The sequence below is a fragment of the Crotalus tigris genome, unplaced genomic scaffold (assembly GCF_016545835.1).
Source record: "Crotalus tigris isolate CLP2741 ecotype Arizona unplaced genomic scaffold, ASM1654583v1 scf7180000019553.37968852642:3898890, whole genome shotgun sequence".
Taxonomy (NCBI): Eukaryota; Metazoa; Chordata; class Lepidosauria; order Squamata; family Viperidae; genus Crotalus; species Crotalus tigris.
Genome location: NW_024097591.1, coordinates 2153653 through 2171394, shown reverse-complemented (window position 1 = coordinate 2171394; position 17742 = coordinate 2153653). Strand labels below are relative to the sequence as shown.

Below are 17742 nucleotides of genomic sequence, written 5' to 3'. Positions count from 1 at the left end.
GCTGCCCCAAAGAAGAGGCAGTCAAGCTCTTCTCCAAAGCACCCGAAGGCAGGACAAGAAGCAACGGATGGAAACTAACCAAAGAGAGAAGCAACCTGGAATTAAGGAGAAACTTCCTGCCAATTAGAACAATTAACCAGTGGAACTCCTTGCCTCCAGAAGCAGGGAATGCTCCAACACTGGAAGTTTTAAAGAAGAGACTGGACAGCCATTTGTCCAAAATGGTCTAGGGTTTCCTGCCTGAGCAGGGGGTTAGACTAGAGGACCTCCAAGGTCCCTTCCAACTTTATTATTATTATAAGGGATGAAGCCGCCAGTCATGACTGCATCCAAGGAGAGGCCAAATCAGTTCCAGGGGTGTCATTTTCCGTTTTTTTTTTTTCTTCTTCTTGCGATGTGGCTTCAGTCCCAGTTGTGTGTGTGTGTCACCTGAAGTATTTCCATGAAACGGAAATTAACTTCCTCCAGCAACAGATTCGGCAGTCTGCTTTTGCAAGGTGTCTAGACGAGCGGAAAGGGTTTAACGACATGATAGCAGGGTTCCAGAATTTGAGGGGCTGCCCCAAAGAAGAGGGGGGGGGTCCACCTGTTTTCCAAAGCATCTGAAGACAGGACAAGGCAGGACTAACCAAGGAGAGAAGCAACCCTGAGCAAAGGGGTTGGACTAGAAGACCTCCAAGGTCCCTTTCAACTCTTGTTATTCTGCATCGCTTCTGTCATCCAAGTTACGGTTGTCCCAAAAATGCTTTTTTTTTCAAAAGGCAATAAAAAGAGAGACAGGCGGGACTTTTAAACAATCAATGGGCTTTATTAGGAGCATCACAACACCTCCCTGCCCAATAAGATGAGAGAAAAGTCGGGCTTTCTCATTAATATTAACAATTAATGCCTAATACGGGAGGCCTTTGCAGGCTAAAACAGCAACAGAGGCAGATTGGGGGGGAGGGGTCCCTGCAAACAGCTGGGAGGGCATTTCCCATTCAGAGGGGGGGGGGTGGGGTATCCAGGCTGAAAGCAGCCCCCTCCCCAAATTCCCCCCCTCAAAATGAAGCAGCCTTGCAAAGCTTTTCACAACGTACAGCCCACCCTTTGCAAATGCATTTGGCAAAAAAAAAAAAAAAAGCTGAGTTGTTTAGTTGCCAACTTATTTTAAATCCCCAGGGCTCCTATGCCACAGGGAGCTTTATAAAACCCAGCATTGGAGCGGAGTTAAGCAGAGAGGGGGGGGGGATGGTTAAAAAAAATAATCAAGAGGAGCTGCAGAATTGCATTTTCCAATGCATTTCGAATGCTTCTTAAAAACGCTTCCAATCAAAATGTTGGAATGTGGCTTTTTGGAGTCTCCCCCACTCCTCCACCCCATTTTCTGGAATGAAATCCCTACAGCTGGAGGAGAAATTGGCCCTCTGCAAGGGGAATAGAAGATTTGTGGAGGGAGGGAGGGAGGGAGGGAGGGAGGGAGGAAGGAAGGAAGGAAGGAAGGAAGGAAGGAAGGAAGGAAGGAAGGAAGGAAGGAAGGGAGCGACAGACGGAGAATAAGGCACAGCAATGTTGCTTCCCCACCTTTTAACCACAGAGGAAGGTGGCATTGGGAGTATTTCCAGATCCAGACGGAAAGCTCCAGTGGGAGAAGTGGGATGTTCTCCCCCACCCACCCACTCACCCATGGGATTCTTTCTCTTTCCCTCCACAGGAACAAATCGGAACAACAACAAAACTTGCATGAATTTCAAGCTCCAGGCACTGAAGTAGAGCATAGTGGAAGGACCAAAAAAAAATCAGGATTTTTTTTCCTCAGTGGAAGGACAAAAATCAGGATTTTTTTTTCTCAGTGGGATGACAAAAATCAGATCACCCCCCCCCCCTTTGGAAAGCTGTAAGCGAGGATGAAAAGGTCTGGCTTGCTCTGCCCCCTGGTGGCGGGAAGCTGTACTGTCCTCATCTCAAAAGGGGGAGATAAGCCCGAAGATGGACCCCGTTATTTCTTCCACCAATGGGGAGAGGGATCAAGACTTATCAAAAGGTGGGAATTAAATCTTCCTTCCGAGATACCTGCCAGGTGGGGGTAAAAACAAGTAGTAACCCTGCTGAGATGGAGGAGAAAAAAATTTAAAGAAGAAAAACCGGCACTGGATTATAGTACTTTCTGGAATGGAGTCTCCACTCCAGGAAGGAAATTCTCATAGCTGTACAACAAAGTTTAATGGCTCGTTCCTTGCCTGGGGCATCTGCTTGGGAAGGACCTATACCCACGTCTTCACCCCTCTTTGGTCCTTCAGCCAAGCCCCAGCCTAAGCCCCTCCCCATCAGGTGCCGCCCTCCCCAAAAGAGCGGCAGAGCACAGACCGGGAAAACCCAGCCATTCCTAAAGTTTGGTCTGGATAAATAGGAGCAGCTTCTCCAGCTGAGCCTCTAAGGACAGTTCATCTCCATCGTTGGTGATGACCCAGTCAAAAGGGACGCCTTGGTCTAACCCGCACTCGGATTCCGCGTCGTCAATTCCTGGGGGGGGGGGAAGATGGGAAGAAGAAAAGATTTGAACTTCAGATCTTCCCGCTTCGGTTCAAATAGAAAATTGGTGGCTTTTGCAAACACGCCCACACCGAAGGTACCCGACTGGAAGAGGCTGCCATCCACTGTTCTCCGGAGTTTCTTAAGGACTAGAAACTTAGCAGCCCTGGCTTTTGCAAACATGCACACACAAGGCGCCAGATTGAAAGAGGCTGCCATCTTCTGATCTTCGGAGCTCTTAAGGACTAGAGACTTAGCATTCCCGGCTTTTGCAAACACACACACACACAAGGTGCCCGATTGGAAGAGGCTGCCATCCACTGTTCTCCGGAGTTTCTTAAGGACTAGAAACTTAGCATCCCCGGCTTTTGCAAACACGCACACACACAAGGCGTCCCTCCGACATGTTCGCACCGTCCCACTTTTACCTGCCACAAACACCCATTTCCGTCTTCGCCGGGTCTCCTCCGTGGCGATCACCCTCACGACTTGCACCAGGTCCCCATACACGTCTCGAAACCACTCCACGTCCGAGGATCGGCGGGTGTCACTCACAATCTGGGTTGCAAGGTTGGGAGAGGGAGAGAAAAAAAAATGACCCCTTGGGGGACCCGAGTTTGAATGCCGCATTCTGCTCCTCCCCGGTTTTAAGTCGATTCGCCCCATTCGCCCAGCCCAGCCAAGGAACCAAGATGGGTGTTGGGAGTTGGTCCCAAAGGCAACTTACGACTATTCGTTTAGTGACCGTTTGAAGTTGGGGCAGTGGAAAAAGGGACTTACTTTCACCCTTACGACCGTTGTAGCACCCCCCGCGGTCACGGGATCAAAATTCAGACACTCGGTCACTGACTCATATTATGACGGTCACAGTGTCCCCTTGGGGTCATGTGACTCCCTTTTGCGACCTTCCCACAAACAAAGTCAACAGGGGAAAGCCAGATTCACGAAACAACTGTGTTTCTAACTTAACAACAGCAGCGGTTCACTTAAGAACGCTGGCGAGAAAGGTCGTAAAATGGGGCAAAATTCAGCTTCCTTCTCGCTTAGCAACGGAAATTTTAGGCTGAACTGCGGTCGTAAGTCAAGGACTGCTTGCATATTCACTCTAACCCTTACCCAGATGGGTTGCGTCAGGCCCTCCACCACAATGCGGCAAAAGAAACCAGGATCGCTCTGGCGTCGTTCTTCGCCCCAGCGGATCATGTCTTCCCGATACAGTTCCTTGTAATCGCTGGCGTCTAAAAGCCGCTGGAAGTCCAGGCCGTGTTCCTACGTGCAAGAAAACCGACATTTACTTCTGCAATTCTCCAAATTCAATTCCTTAAAATCCCCCCAAAGGGTCCTAATTCACCTACGGAACTCACCACCCCATGAAAAGCCTTAAAGCGAGAACCTGACAAATCGCTCCATTCCCAGGAGCACAATGTCCTTTTAATCCTATCAATTTTTAAGTACACCAAGGATTTATGCAGGGTTATTTTTTAAAAAAAAAAATTCAAAATTTTGCACTCCGATCAATCCAGATTCTATCTCCAAAAACCCACATTAAAAAAGCAATCTGTTTTAAACTAAGCTATCTATTTAATATTTCGTGCTCAAATAAAATCAGATTCTACCGAAAAAACCCATATAACAAACACAATCAGTTTTAAATTAAATTACCTATCGAATGAGAGTGTCATGCTCAAATAAATCCAGGATCTCCCCAACCCCCCCCCCAGATAGTTAAAAGTAATAAGGCACAATACATCCGTTTTATTATGCATATTTACCTTTGCATATTGCTCTTTCAGAGGCCCGGATAAGCGGAGAATGGTGCAAACATCCAGCCCCAACCTGCCAGCAAAAGACAAGAAAAGGGAAGTCAGAAGTCCACAGATTTAGAGAGCCTCTCTAGTCAGCAGCAGTCTACCTCCCAATTCCCCAAAAACAGAGGCCAAACGATCCCCCAAAACTCTGGAAAGACGCTGGAAGTTGGAAGCTGTTTGATCCAATTGCCCACTGAGATGGCTTTTCTGCCCGGTTTTGCTAGGAAAGAGCGCCAATAGAGCTTCCAGAGGCAGGAGTAGTTTACCACCCAATTCATATCCACAAGGACTTCCAGTTTTTTTGTCCCCCACCCCACCCAGTTAAGGCACTGGACCCCTTTCTCTAACCAACAATTGACCTATCTATAGATTATAGCTAAAGAACAAAAAACTGGATTTTAAAATAAATTTAGACCTGCTGGGAGTTGAGATCTAATCAAATCTAGATTTTAATTTAATCTAGGGGGTGGACTCCCACCTCCAGGGCAAACAGGGGGCTTTTCTGCCCTCAATTCTTTTTTTCCACTTTTTCCTTTGCAAAAACGGGCGGCCGCATTGGGGATTTTTGCATCCAGTTGCATTGATGTTTTGCATTGATCGCGTGTCTGTATGCACGTCTGTATGCACGTCTGTATGCCTAGGAGAAACGCGTGCAAAGGCGGGGGGCAGGCATTTGCAAACCCTGGACAGGGGAGGGGGAAATATTGAGAGGAGGGGACATTGCCAAACCAGTGCCAGCCTTGCAGAGAGGCACGTGGAGGGGTGGGTGGGCTTGGCAGGCAGCCCACCCACCTCGTCCATCATGCCAACGGCCCGCCTCCTTCCTCTCTAATGCAATGCGACCCCCACCAATATTTTTTGCACATGCATCCCTTCCCTTTTTAAAATATATATATATATAAATATATTACCGGCTTTGGATTTCTTCGGCCACAAAATCTTTGCCCGATTTTCGCTTCCCGCTGAACAGCAGCACCAGCTTCGGAAACGGCGCCATAGCGGGAGCTGAGCGCCGCAGCAACTTTCCCCGCTCCCACCCCCGCCCGGCCGGATGGTCTCGTCCGGGCCCGAACGTTCCATCCGCGCGCTTCCGCCTCCCTCGCTTCGCACCAATGGAAGCGGCCCGGGCTCCGCCGCGCGCAGAGCGGGCGCGACCATTTCGGATGGGAGGGGAGGAGGAGGAGAAAGGTCCCACAAAGCGCAACGCCCCAGCAGCGTAGGAAGAGTGAAATTAGTCTGAATCACGGGAGGTGGGGCGGGGCTTCCACTAACCACGCCCACGTGCATTGCCTGCCAGAAACAGCAATAACAAAACAGTTTTTTTTCTTTTTCTTTCCCTCTTTCTTTCTTTTTCATTTTCTTTCTTCCTTCCTTTTCTCTCCTTCTTTTTCTTTCTCTTCTCTCTCTGTCTCCCTCCCTCTTTTTTCATTTTCTTTCTTCCTTCTCCTCTCCTTTTCCTTCCTTCCTTTTTTTCTTTCTCTCCTTCCCTCCCTTTCTTTTTCATTTTCTTCCTTCTTTTCCTTTCTTTTTCTCTCTCTCTCTCCCTCCCTTTCCTTCCTACATTCCTTCCCTCCTTCCCTCCCTGCCACTGGCATTTCTAGGCTACGTTTTCCATTGAAAAGGTCTTTCACGGCTGTGGGCCCAGAGAGGGTTAGATGGAATCCCACCCATCATGCACAGCCAGAGGACGATGGGGGCTGTAGTCCAAACACTAGAGATGGGGAAAGGTAGAAACAGGAGGTAGAAACCATGGCCCTTCTCCTTTCACAGATCTACTCAGGTACCTGCTTGGTGCCTGCACTGGATCGAGTTGCCTGGGAGGCTTCAAGGCTCCTGGCAGACACAAAGAAACCCCCGTCCTGCCTCTGAAACAGAATTTGCTACTTCCTCCACCCCCAGGATGCTTTTAGGTGATTTATAGGGTCTTTTTTCCAGAGCAGAATTCCAAAATAGGGAAAGGAAAAAGATGAGTGGGGACACGTCTACTTTGCCGCACAACGACCCTGCAGAGTAGGCTGGGCCCAGAGACAGAAGCCGGCTCAAAGCTTCCCTTTAGCTGTTGATAAAGATACTCTCCCTGCTCCCTCGTCCAGCCCCTACGGAGCAAGACCCCCCCCCGTCCTTCTCCAGAGCAGTTCAAGGAAATCTTTGTTCTAAATCAGTGCTTTTATTGGCTGTTGGACACACAGTGCAATCACAGACCGGGGAATAAGAGTGTCATGCGATGAGAAATTGGGCAACTCCTTGGCATTTAAGCCCCCAAGGCTGGGGTGGGAAGGGGAGGGAAGTTTTGGGGGAGGGGGGGATGTCTTTGAACCACTCTTCCGCTAAAACAAAACGTTCCGGGTCTTTACTGCGTGACGAACTCACAAAGCAGACAATTGTGGTGTTGTGAAACACGTTGGGTCAATCTCTGCAGCTCCTCTTCCGGATTTGGCGAGGTGCTGTTTAGCCTCTCGCCTGCCCTGATCGGCTCATGGGGGGAGCAAGATGGGGACCTATAGATTTAAGCTAATTTGAAGATAAATCTGGGGGGGGGGATGTTTGGGGAGAGAAGGAAGAAGTGAAAAAGGCAGGAGAAATCTGCGGGCAGAGGGGTAGAGAAGAACATTGGTGTTTCCCATGAATACAGGTAGTCCTCGACTTACAACGTTTCCTTTAGTGACCGTTCAAAGTTACAACGGCACTGAAAAACAGGACTCAGGATGGTTTTTCCACACTTACGACCTTTGCAGCACCCCTGTGGTCACGTGATCAAAATACAGACGCTTGGCAACTGACTCATATTTATGACCGTCGCAGCGTCCCGGGATAATGTGATCCCCTTTTGCGACCTTCTGACTAATCAATGAAGAATCCAGATTCGTTTAACAACCGTGTGACCGACGTGTCAGCTGTGGCAATTCCCTTAATGACCGTGGCAAGAAAAGGTCGTAAAACGGGACAAACCCCTCCCTTAGCCAGTGTCTCGCTTAACAACAGAGACTTGGGGGCTCAATTGCCGTCATAAGTCGAGGACTCTGTAATTCACCCCAAAACACGGACTGTAAGGAGGAGATCTCGGAGGCATTAGCTACTAACTTAACTGGACATCACTCCGGACATATAAGATGGGATATAAAGATCAAAGAGGGAAGGGGGGTAGGGCAACACCCCACAAAAAAAAAAAAACGTGGCAAGGAAATTAAGAAGGTTCTTCCCTGGAGACTTCCACCAAAGTCCAGATGGCCGAAGGAGGGCTAGCCGTGCGCCCGGTTCTTAGGAGGGCTCCGCTCTTTGGCGCCGTGTCCGTGAGTTGATCTGCAAGAAAGGGAGCAGATGATCACTCAACGGATTCCTTCCTTCTCCCCCCCTCCCTCCCTCTCCTCTGCCTCCTTTTCCTTCCTTCGTTTCTTCGTTCCTTCCCCCTCCCTCTCTTCCTCCTCCCCTCCCTTCCTTCCTTTTCCCTCCCTCTTCCTCTTCCTCCTCCCCTTCCTTCCTTCCTTCCTTCCTTCCTTCCTTCCTTCCTTCCTCTCTCTTCCTCCTCCCCTTTCTTCCTTTCTCCCTCCCTCCCTTTTTCTCCTCTCCTCCCTTTTTTCCTTCCTTCCTCACCTGCGCCCGGGGGCCGCCCCAAGCTGCTTCAGGATCACGTCTTCGAAATCGTCCACCCCGTCTTCGCTCACCCCCAGAGAGCGGGCCAGCTCTTCCAGGGCATCTTCAATTTTATCCAGAAAGTCCACAAAGCTGACGCGTTCGTGGGCGAAGACCCCCTCGCTGCCGAAATGACCCTCCAGCACCGGGAACAGCTCGTCGGCGTATTGCCCCCAGCCCAGCCCGGCCAGATAATTCTGCACCAGCTTCAGGAAGGCGTTCTTCTGAACGGGGGCCAGGCCCTCTCGCTGGGCGCATTCGGCGACCCCAGAACATCCCTGCGGAGCAGAGTAAGGATGCTTGGCCAGCCTCTCCCACAATTCCTGGGGTTCCATCGGCTTTCTGGCTTTCCGGGGTCCCCGCTGGTGGTCTCCACTCCTGGGGGGCTTCGTTTGGTGTCTCTTGGGGTGATGCGGCTCTTTCTCGCTGGCCACTTTGGGGTCCCTGTCCTGGTGCCGAAATTTCTCCTCCCCTTGGTATTTCTTCTGCCAAGATTTCGTTTTGCCCTGCCTGGCTTTCCACGGAACCCGCGATTCTTTCTCAGCCTCGCTGAGGTCTACCTCCTTGCCCAGCCTCTGCTCCAGGTCTTTAAGTTCCTCCAGAGGAGCTTTTTCAACCAGCCTTCCCAAATCCTGCCGAAAGGAAACCAGCAAGGAACGCAGGCGATGGAGTTCCTTCTCCTGACGCTCGAGTTTGCCAGGAGGGTGACGGGAGACGGTGTCCTCCCCGGGATGCTGGCGGGATTTGGCATCGCCCGAAGGCTCCGGCCTATGGACCTTCTCCCGGAGAAGTTGCATTTCGCCCCGGGCGGCCGACAGAGCAGCCGTCTCCCGCTTCAAGGCTTCTGCCAAACGCGTGTTTTCCGCAGCCAGATTTTGTTGCACAGAATCAACAGCTAAAGTTTTCTCTTTGGATTTCTGCAGCAAAACCTCTAGTTCTTCTTTCTGGGCCTGTGAAGCAAGCAGTAAAAAAAAAAAAGAGAGAGAGATTTTGCTCAAGATCTTATTTTTTGCAGTCGAAAAATTCTTAATTTTGCAGTCCAAAGGGTTTCATTTCTGCAGTCAAAAATTTTTATTTTTGCAGTCCAAAAGACTTCATTTTTGCAGTCCAAAAGGTTTCATTTTTGCGATCAAAAATATTCTTATTTTTGCAGGCAAAAAAGGTTTATTTTTTGGCCCTCATAAACGTTTTATTTTTGCAGTCCGAAAGCCTTTATTTTGGCAAGCAAAAACGGTCTTGTTTTTGCAATCAAAAAGATCTCTCTTATTTGCAGTCAAAACGCTCTTATTTTTCCAATCAAAAACGTCTGGATTTTTGCAATCACAAAGGGCTTATTTTTGCCAACAGAAACGTCTTGATTTTTGCAATCACAAAGCTCTTTATTTTTTGCAGTCAAAAAGCTTTTTTTTTTTTTTTGCAGTCAAAAGTTCCTTAATTTTTGCAATCACAAAAAGAGATCTTACTTTCTGCAGGTTTGGTATAAAAACTGTCCCAGGCTCTAAGCATAGAGGCCTGCCTGATTTTACAGCTTTTTCACTGCCGTCGTTACGCAAATGGCGGGTCTCCGAGTGCCCAGAGGTTGTGTGAAGACCCCTTCCCCAATACCTGAAGTTCAGCCTGCATCAGTCGGATATCCTGATTTTCCTTGGCTAATTTATCCAGCAAGATTCCCATGGCATCCAAGCTCTTTGGATCCTCAGAAAGAGCTTCCTTGCCTGCACGGAGTTGAGCGTCGTTCACAGAGTCCAGAGAGGGTGACCAGTCCTGGCAGAAGGAGGGGGAAGAAAAAATGGGGAGGGATGACCTCTTGACCACCATCATCATGGTTTGACCTGTCCTGTCTCTCTACCTGGTAGATCTGGAGCAGGGAAGAGAGAAGCATAGTTGTGTATGGGCCATTATGGTTTCCCAACTCTTAGTGGACTGAGCAATAGTAATTGTCCCATCTCTTTCCAAGGTCCATGCGCCACTAGTCCTCATGGATCTGGTTAGCTCAGACCTTCTCCAAGACTGTCCGTTTCACTGCTAGCAAAGGTTCATCGGATTGCAGCATTGGAAGGAGCCTCAATGATCAATTAGTCGGGGGGGGGGACTTTAAGATGGGTGGACTTCAACTCCCAGGAACCCACAGCCAGCATGAGTAGACTTCAACTCCCAGAATTCCCCAGTCTGTAACACTGGTTGGGGAATTCTGGGAGTTGAAGTCCACCTGTTTTAAATCAAGCTGATAACTTTTAAAAAAAAAATGACGTCAAGATCACCGCTTATCTTGTACTCTACTCTTGTATTTCTCTGTTTCTGCCTTTGCAGAAAAACCTTATTGGCCCCACCTTCCTCTGTCTGTACACAGCTATCCTGCCTTCCTTTTTGGCAAACAAATCCTCCCAAGTTCTGTTTTAATCCATTATCCCAAGGTCTGGATCAGGGATCCACCCATAACCCCATCCCTTTCCTTACCTGTCCCTTGTTGGCAGAATGCAGCCCTTCTCCATCAGAACCCGGCCCCAGGTTCAGCATATCCAGACCTCCTGAAGGTGGGGGGGGGGTGGAACGTGAAAAAAAATGTACAATTTTAAAAAATAGGGGCAGTCCTCAACTTACGACTGTTGAGCCTGGAATTACGGTTGTAAATCCTTTCGGTGCTAAGTTGAGGCATCCCGTGGCTGGAGATTTTTTTATTTTTTAAAAAATATTTTTCAGCAGTCATTTAATGGATGCAGCATTCTGCGCTTAAGGGCAGTGATTCAGTTAAGGACCGTGGCAGAAAAGGTTGCAATATCAGGTGCGACTCGCTTAAGGACCGCCTTGTTGAGCAACAGAAATCCTGTTCTCAACTGAGGTCAAAGGTCAAGGTCTACCTGTACGGAAAAGCATGCAGACCTCGCCCCAAACTCACCGTCCTCGGCCTCAAGGAAGAGCCCTGTGGAGAGACGGCAAAGAAGGATTTAGGAGAGAGATTAGACAGACAGACAGACAAACAGATAGATATAAATACACATACAGAGAGAGAGAGAGAGAGAGAGAGAGAGAGAGAGAGAGAGACGGAGATATGATGGATTAGAAGATAGATAGATAGATAGATAGACAGATTAGATAGACAAGACAGACAGACAGATGAGATAGATAGATAGATAGATATAGATAGATATAGATAGATAGATAGACAGACAGACAGACATAGATACAGAGAGAAATAGATACACAGAGAGAGAGAGAGATAGGTAGATGAGAGATTAGAAGATGGATAGATAGATAGACAGACAGAGATAGATGAGAGATATGTGATAGATGATAGAGATATAGATGATAGAGATAGATGATAGAGGGAGAGGGAGAGGGAGAGGGGGAGAGAGAGAGAGAGAGAGAGAGAGAGAGAATGATAGATAATTCAAAAAATTCATCTGGGTGGTTCTTGCTTACCCAACGTAGCCAGAATTCCAAAACCCACAATGGCTAAAACGGCCAGCAGCCACTTCATCCTGGAAAGACCATTGTCCTCGTCCTCAGGAACTCCCATCACTCGATCGTGGAGCAGCTCCGGCCCCACCTGCTGGACCTCGACGCGGCCTTTCCGTCGGCGCAGACCCTCCACGTCGGCCTCGGGGGATTCTGCCTCTTCCCCGACGCTGGAAGCCTTCGGTTCATCCTTGGGGGGACCTGCGGGGCGGGGGGACAAGGGAAAGAGGTCCAGGGTCACCTGCCCGGTTGGAAGGCCGGGCGGTCACTCGTGGCGGCCAGACAGACCATCGAAGGACGCCCTCCTTGACCAAAGAGAAAGATTCAAAATGGCCCCAAAGCTGATCCTCTTTAAAAAGCACCTGTTGGGACGGATTGGGAGAGGGGGGAAAATTCTTCCTCCGCACGAGGGCTGTCCGTTTTCTTTTCGTCCAGCAATAAGAGAGTAGAAGATTCTTGGCTGGAAGAATCTCTGGAAATGAGGTTGTCTTCTGCCTCGGGACTCTGGGTGGGAAAAAGTGTGGAGGTTTAGTCCTGGTTCGGAAGTGATTGTTCTTTATCTTTTTGTCTAGGGATCTACAGAGCAGTGGATGGGAAGGGAGGGAGGAAGGGAGGAAGTGGAAGAGAAGGGAAAGGAAGAGGAGGAAAGGGAAGAGAATCGGAGGGGAAGGAAGGAAGGGAAGAAGAGAGAACGAGAAAGAAAGAAAGAAAGAAAGAAAGAAAGAAAGAAAGAAAGAAAGATAGATAGATAGATGGCTATTTTGTTTCATATATATATATATATATATACATACATACATATTTTTAAAATTTGGATTGCTAGCAAAGAATTAAAGGAGAACTGGAATAGCTATTTCGAACTCTTTAGTTCTTATCAACCAGACGTACCTTTTCTGAGATTCGAACCTATCTATCTATAGATAGATAGACACACACACACACACACACTTTTAATAATATTAAAAACACAAATCCTGGGTATACACATGTCGTGAAATAGATAAACAAGAACGATCACCAGGATAAAATCATAAACAAAACTGTTTTGTAGATTAAACAGTTTTGTTTATGATTTTATCCTGGTGATCGTTTTTGTTTATCTATTTCACGATATATATATTCACATATAGATATACAGATGTATAGATATACAGATATATAATATAAACGTTTTTGTTTGTTGATGCCCCCGTTGATGAAATCCCAGCAGCGATTCACTACCCAGGAGCCAGGGCTGCTTTTCAAAATCTCCAGTGCATGGAGATTTAGATAACTGGATTAATTTAAACGATGGAGAAGCAGTGCCTCTCTGGAGCTGTTCAAAATGTCTTCAAATGCTACAGAGTCGTGGCTTCCTCCCCCTACCCCTCCCTCCCCACATGCCCCGGACCCTCCATTTCAACATTCAACCTTTGATTTCTCTTCTTCTAGATCTGGACTGTCCACGAAAAGCTCGCTCTCGGGTGGAGAAGCTGTTGGGGAAAAAAAAAAACAACAACTCACAACTGATTTTGACCCCAGAATCACTTCATATTCCTCTTTCTTCATTTTTAAACCCATAAATGAGATTTTCACTGCTGCAGCTTTGCCCACGTCAGTGGCAGGAAAGGGCACAGAGTTAAGGGGAAGTTTGTGGACAACAGGCAGCGTGGGGGAAAAAATATCTCCTCTTCCTTTCCTATGTCCCCTCAGTGTTAACCATGGTTAACTTGCCTTCCAACTGGGTTTCCTCTGAAGCTTCGCAACCAAGATCTGCCACAGGGGCAGCCTAGAGAGAAAAAAGCGGGTTATAAAAGTTTTTTTGGGGGGAGGGGGACATAAACCATTTCCAAAACTTCCCCAAATTAGGTGAGAATCTTTGAAAGAACTTGTCTCAGCGAGATTAGATGCAAAGTAGGAAAAAAATATAAGGAGTCCTCATTTAAGTCGAGGACTACCGTACCTGTCTTTTGGGCTATGCTAAAGATGCATAGACAGTTAAATATGTTTGAAGATGGGCCACTAAAATGGGAGGGAGGACAAAAAAAGATGTGGGGGATTCCTTGACATGCTCTGGAAGCTCTTTTCTACCTGAAAAACGCCTCCTGAATCACGCTCACCTCTGCTCCTGTGATCACCCAGCTGTTGTTTTCCATCTCCTGTGAATTTGTGTGTTCAGCCATGCCTTTTCATGCCCTGAAATGCTCAAATATCCACCTGGAGGGAAGGAAGGAAGGAAGGAAGGAAGGAAGGAAGGAAGGAAGGAAGGAAGGAAGGAAGGAAGGAAGGAAGGAAGGAAAAAGATGAGAGAGAGAAGGAAGGAAGGAAGGAAGGAAGGAAGGAAGGAAGGAAGGAAGGAAGGAAGGAAGGAAGGAAGGAAGGAAAAAGATGAGAGAGAAGGAAGGAAGGAAGGAAGGAAGGAAGGAAGGAAGGAAGGAAGGAAGGAAGGAAGGAAAGAAAATTCTTAGAAGTGATGAGATAAAAAACCTTAAAAATAATGTCTTATTTTAATTCCGTGCCTCGCCACCCGCCAGAATAGCCCCCTTGAAGCCAGGCAAGTTCCAAAAATAAACTAATAAATACAAAAAGAAAAAAAAAGGAGACAAAACAGAAATCCTGTCGGTAGCATCATTTCCCCCCCCCCCAAAAAAAGACTCTTAAGAAGAGACCAGGATGACTTTAATGCCACCCTGGTGGAGATATTCTAATTCGAGAGAAAATGTCAAGAATCTAAATTATGCTGGTCACCAGAGGCGGGCAGTTATCCAACCCGCGGGAAATGGAGCTGGCCGAAGTTATAAGGAGCAGGACAGCACTGTGTGTTTGTGAGTGGTTGTGTGTCAGGTAGGGGTGACCCCAACTCAGAGACCTGTTTGAGCCTGGCAGCTTCCAAAGGGAGGCAAAGCCAGCAAAAAAACAAAAGGGACCAGCAAAACGGGGAGCCCCCCCTATTAAAAAAAACTGTGTTTCTGTCTAGGAATCTCTTCTTGCTTGCTTACAAATTCTTACTCATCACCCTCCAAAGAACAGCTGTCAAAGCAAGAGACTGGCTGGGATGAAAAAAAAAAAAAGGAAAGAAAGTGATATATTTTTAGCTCTGCTTGAAGGCTATTTAGCAGGTGGAAATGGCTTTGCTGAGCAGAGCAGAAGGGGGGGGGGAAACAGGGAGGAGAGAGAGAAAGATTGGGGCCCTCCAGACGCTGGAGAAGGAAAAAAAAAAATCTGGTTATTTTAAGTTTGGCACACTGAAAGCTTTGGCTCACTGCAAAGACCCAACTTTGCATCTAAAATGGAAGAAAGAAATATAAACTTTGCGCTGGGGGCCTGCTCTTGATTCTTAAGGCTGCTTTAGGCCCAGCCAGCCACGCTGGGGAAAGAGGAACGGTGTGTGTGTGTGTCCGTCTCTTGCATTCAAGAGTGTCACCAACAATGTTTGTGCAAGCTGGCTTCATCAAAACCAAGCTGTTTTATCTCTCACCAGCAGAAACCTGCTGTGAACAGACAGATGTCACCAGGCTCAGTTTTTTCCCTGTTGTGGGGAGAAACTCCGTCACACATCGAGGGGGCAAATTAGCTTTTCTTCCTCCCCCCCCCAAAAGACTATTAGTTCAGAAAGCGCTGGCAGGACAAGAAGCAACGGATGGAAATGAATCAAGGACAGGTCCAACCTGGAATTAAGGAGAAACTTCCTGGCAGTGAGGACAATTAACCAGTGGAACTGCTTGCCTCCAGAAAGCGTGGGCGCTCCATCACTGGAGGTTTTTAAAAAGAGACTGTCTGAGATGGTCTAGGTTCTGCTGCTTGAGCAGGGGGCTGGACTAGAAGACCTCCAGAGTCCCTTCCAGCTCTGTTAATTCTGTTATACCACGTGGATTCCGCCGCCAGATTTTTTTAAAAGTTGGATTTCAAGGCACTGCGATGAATCTTTGCAGCAAAGGGGGGGGGGAGCTAGAGATCTCCGCCGTGTGCCTGCATGCTGAGTAATCGTGATTATTGCGATATTATTATCGAAGCAAGATCCAGGCTGCCACTTCGGAAGGAAACCTGCCAGGGTAGCGTCTTTTTCGATGAGCACGTTTTTTTAAAAAAAATCAATCAATTAATCAATAAAATTTAGCTTTGGTGAGTTGCAGCTGATGCCTTGAAGAAAAACCTGCTAGCTTTCCAGTTTTTTTGCCGGTACTGACGAACAGGCTCTGCCTTTTACAAAGTCCACTGGGGGGGGGGGGAAGCGATGGTGCTGCAAAAAAAACGCAAATTCGCTGCATTTGAAGGGAAGGGAATGCAAATAAGCAGCGGGAAGCAAGGGTGAAAAGCCAGAGTTAAAAAGGAAGCAAGCTTCTGCCTTTGTTTACAGCGCGAACTTGAAGGCTTCCAGAGAAATACAGAGAAGGGGAAGGGAAACGTCACCAAGCAGTGATACCTCAGACTTGGAGGTAATGCTTCCTCCAAGGGGAAGGGAGGGGGGTCTCTTTTGCAAATCCTAAACCGGGGAGTCTCTAGCTTGTTGCAAATGCTCAGGAATCCAAGGGAGGGCAAAGCTGGATGTCCCCAAACAAGACAAAACAAAACAAAACTTAAAAAATGAATCTAATTTTCCAGCCTGAGAAAAAACAAAAATAAGAATAGTAACATTGGAAGAGAAAAGCAACTGGAGCAAAAGAAGAAAGAGTTCACCGGCACGGAAAAAAAAGAGATTACACCGAAGCGCGCGGGATGCAGGAGCCAAGCATCACCCCGGGACGTTGCTATGGTAACCCTGCAACACCCCGCTTCTTCATCCCTGCTGGACCAAAACCTCGTTTCTAGACTTGGGAAGGGGACTTTTCCTGCAGGGAGGGGGGGGGAACCGCTCTAAGTGGGGGGGGGCTTTGTTCCTCTCCCCCTTCCCCTCCATACCCCATGGCTTACCTTAATCCAGGGGGCGCCCCGTTTGCGCCCAGCCGAGTCGGGGGGAAATCCGGACGCGGCTGGCAACTTCGCATCGCAAAAACTTCCTCGGGGAGGGAGGGGGGAGGAGGGAGGGGGCGGGACTAGGGAAGAGTTCGGCGGCCAATGGCGGGAGGAACGCGGCGCCAGCCGGCCAATGAGAGGCGCGGGGCTGAGAAAAAGGCGGGTCGGTTCTTTGAAGTTGGGGAAAAGTTGGAGAATTAAGGGGGAAAAAAAGAGGGAAGAGCTTGGAGGGGGGTGGGGGACAAAGGGGGGGGGTCGCCCCCCCAGAAACACAGGCCGGGAGCATTGTTTTCAAGGTGGCAGAAAAAAAAAATAATGAATTGAGTTGTGGCTCTCAAGAATGACTAAGCTGGATAGAACTGGAGAGACAGCAACAGCTGAATTTTTTTTCCTTTTTTTTTTTAAAAGATTTCCCTATAAAGCAGTTCTTCCTCAAGTTTCCAGAGTCTCCGCCTCTCACAACTGCTGGGGGGGGGCTGCATAAACTAAGCCCCCCCCCACCAGTAAGATTCGCATCCAGGAAGAAGCTGGGAGGCACAGATGCCAGGGGATTGGCTCCCCTTCCCCCAAAATAAACTACATAAAATAATAAATAAAGGGAGGAAAGGATCCAAATGCTGGGCAGGAGAGAAAGCTTGGTCAAAGATTCCTCCCCCTAGCATTGATGAAGCTACCTAGTTGGGTCATGAAATGTCTGCAAGGAAACCATCCAGCTCAGAGAGCATTAAGTTTTTTCTTCCTTCCTTTTCTCCTTCCTTCTTCCCTTCTCATTCCTCTTCACTCCGCAAACCTCACTCTCTTCTAGCACTGATGATGTTGCCTAGATGGGTTATGAAACGTCTGCAAGAAAACCACCAAGCTCAGAGAGCACCAAGGACCCCTCATTTCAACCGAGCTACAAATATTCTACTTTATCAGTTCTTCCTTCACCAGGTTAACTGACTGCAGTAGGGCTCAGGAGCAGGCAGATGCCCCTGTTGGGTGGAGAGGGTCTCCCAAGACAGGCAGAAGTCTGCAGGGTGAAGCCTGACCTGACATCCAGCATTGGCAAGTTAGAAACGTCAAGAGACCAATTTTGGGTGGAAAAACCCAAAGAAACGGGTGCTTTGCTAGTCAGCAGCCTTCACGCACTCCAAAAACCACATTAGCAAGGTCAGGAATATGGGTTTTGGGGAGGCTTTGCCAAAGGAACGAAAATTAAGCGCATGGATTCAGGCCTGGGTGTCCTTTCCAGCCAGAAAGTCAATTTTCTCCCTCCGTTCTCCGGTTGGATCCAGGAATTTTTCCGTTCTGTTTGGATTTGTCTCATTTCCCCGGCCAGCAGAACGCAAACCCCTGATCTTGAGTCTGGTGCCAGGATGCTTTTTGTCCCTTCTGGCAACTCAACTGCCCTGGCACACAACAT

At 48.1% G+C, this 17742-nt stretch overlaps 2 protein-coding genes across 2 annotated transcripts; both read right to left on the bottom strand.

Annotated features, from left to right (window-relative positions):
- Positions 1-784: 784 nt before the first annotated feature.
- On the bottom strand, positions 785-5726 carry PMVK (phosphomevalonate kinase). The gene is made up of 5 exons (XM_039363458.1): positions 5231-5726; positions 4284-4347; positions 3628-3780; positions 2940-3069; positions 785-2502 (listed from the first exon to the last, which is right to left on the bottom strand). Exons 1-5 carry the CDS (start codon positions 5314-5316, stop codon positions 2366-2368), a joined length of 570 nt encoding a protein of 189 aa, XP_039219392.1. The 5' UTR covers positions 5317-5726; the 3' UTR covers positions 785-2365.
- Positions 5727-7075: 1349 nt separating this feature from the next.
- Positions 7076-16402, bottom strand: PBXIP1 (PBX homeobox interacting protein 1). The gene is made up of 11 exons (XM_039363295.1): positions 16296-16402; positions 13505-13601; positions 13119-13173; positions 12816-12877; positions 11768-11909; positions 11370-11606; positions 10846-10869; positions 10407-10477; positions 9555-9713; positions 7911-8899; positions 7076-7619 (listed from the first exon to the last, which is right to left on the bottom strand). Exons 2-11 carry the CDS (start codon positions 13565-13567, stop codon positions 7559-7561), a joined length of 1863 nt encoding a protein of 620 aa, XP_039219229.1. The 5' UTR covers positions 13568-13601; positions 16296-16402; the 3' UTR covers positions 7076-7558.
- Between the last annotated feature and the right edge of the window lie 1340 nt (positions 16403-17742).

Bases quoted from the DNA above. Each gene is read 5' to 3' on its own strand.
- PBXIP1 (XM_039363295.1), bottom strand. From the start codon at position 13,567: ATGGCTGAACACACAAATTCACAGGAGATGGAAAACAACAGCTGGGTG. The intron at 13,174-13,504 runs GTGAGCGTGATT...TTTTCTCTCTAG, and splicing joins GGGTGATCACAGGAGCAGAG to GCTGCCCCTGTGGCAGATCT. The intron at 12,878-13,118 runs GCAAGTTAACCA...TTTCCCCAACAG, and splicing joins AGAGGAAACCCAGTTGGAAG to CTTCTCCACCCGAGAGCGAG.
- PMVK (XM_039363458.1), bottom strand. From the start codon at position 5,316: ATGGCGCCGTTTCCGAAGCTGGTGCTGCTGTTCAGCGGGAAGCGAAAA. The intron at 4,348-5,230 runs GTAATATATTTA...TTTTGCTGGCAG, and splicing joins GCCGAAGAAATCCAAAGCCG to GTTGGGGCTGGATGTTTGCA. The intron at 3,781-4,283 runs GTAAATATGCAT...TCTTGCACGTAG, and splicing joins TGAAAGAGCAATATGCAAAG to GAACACGGCCTGGACTTCCA.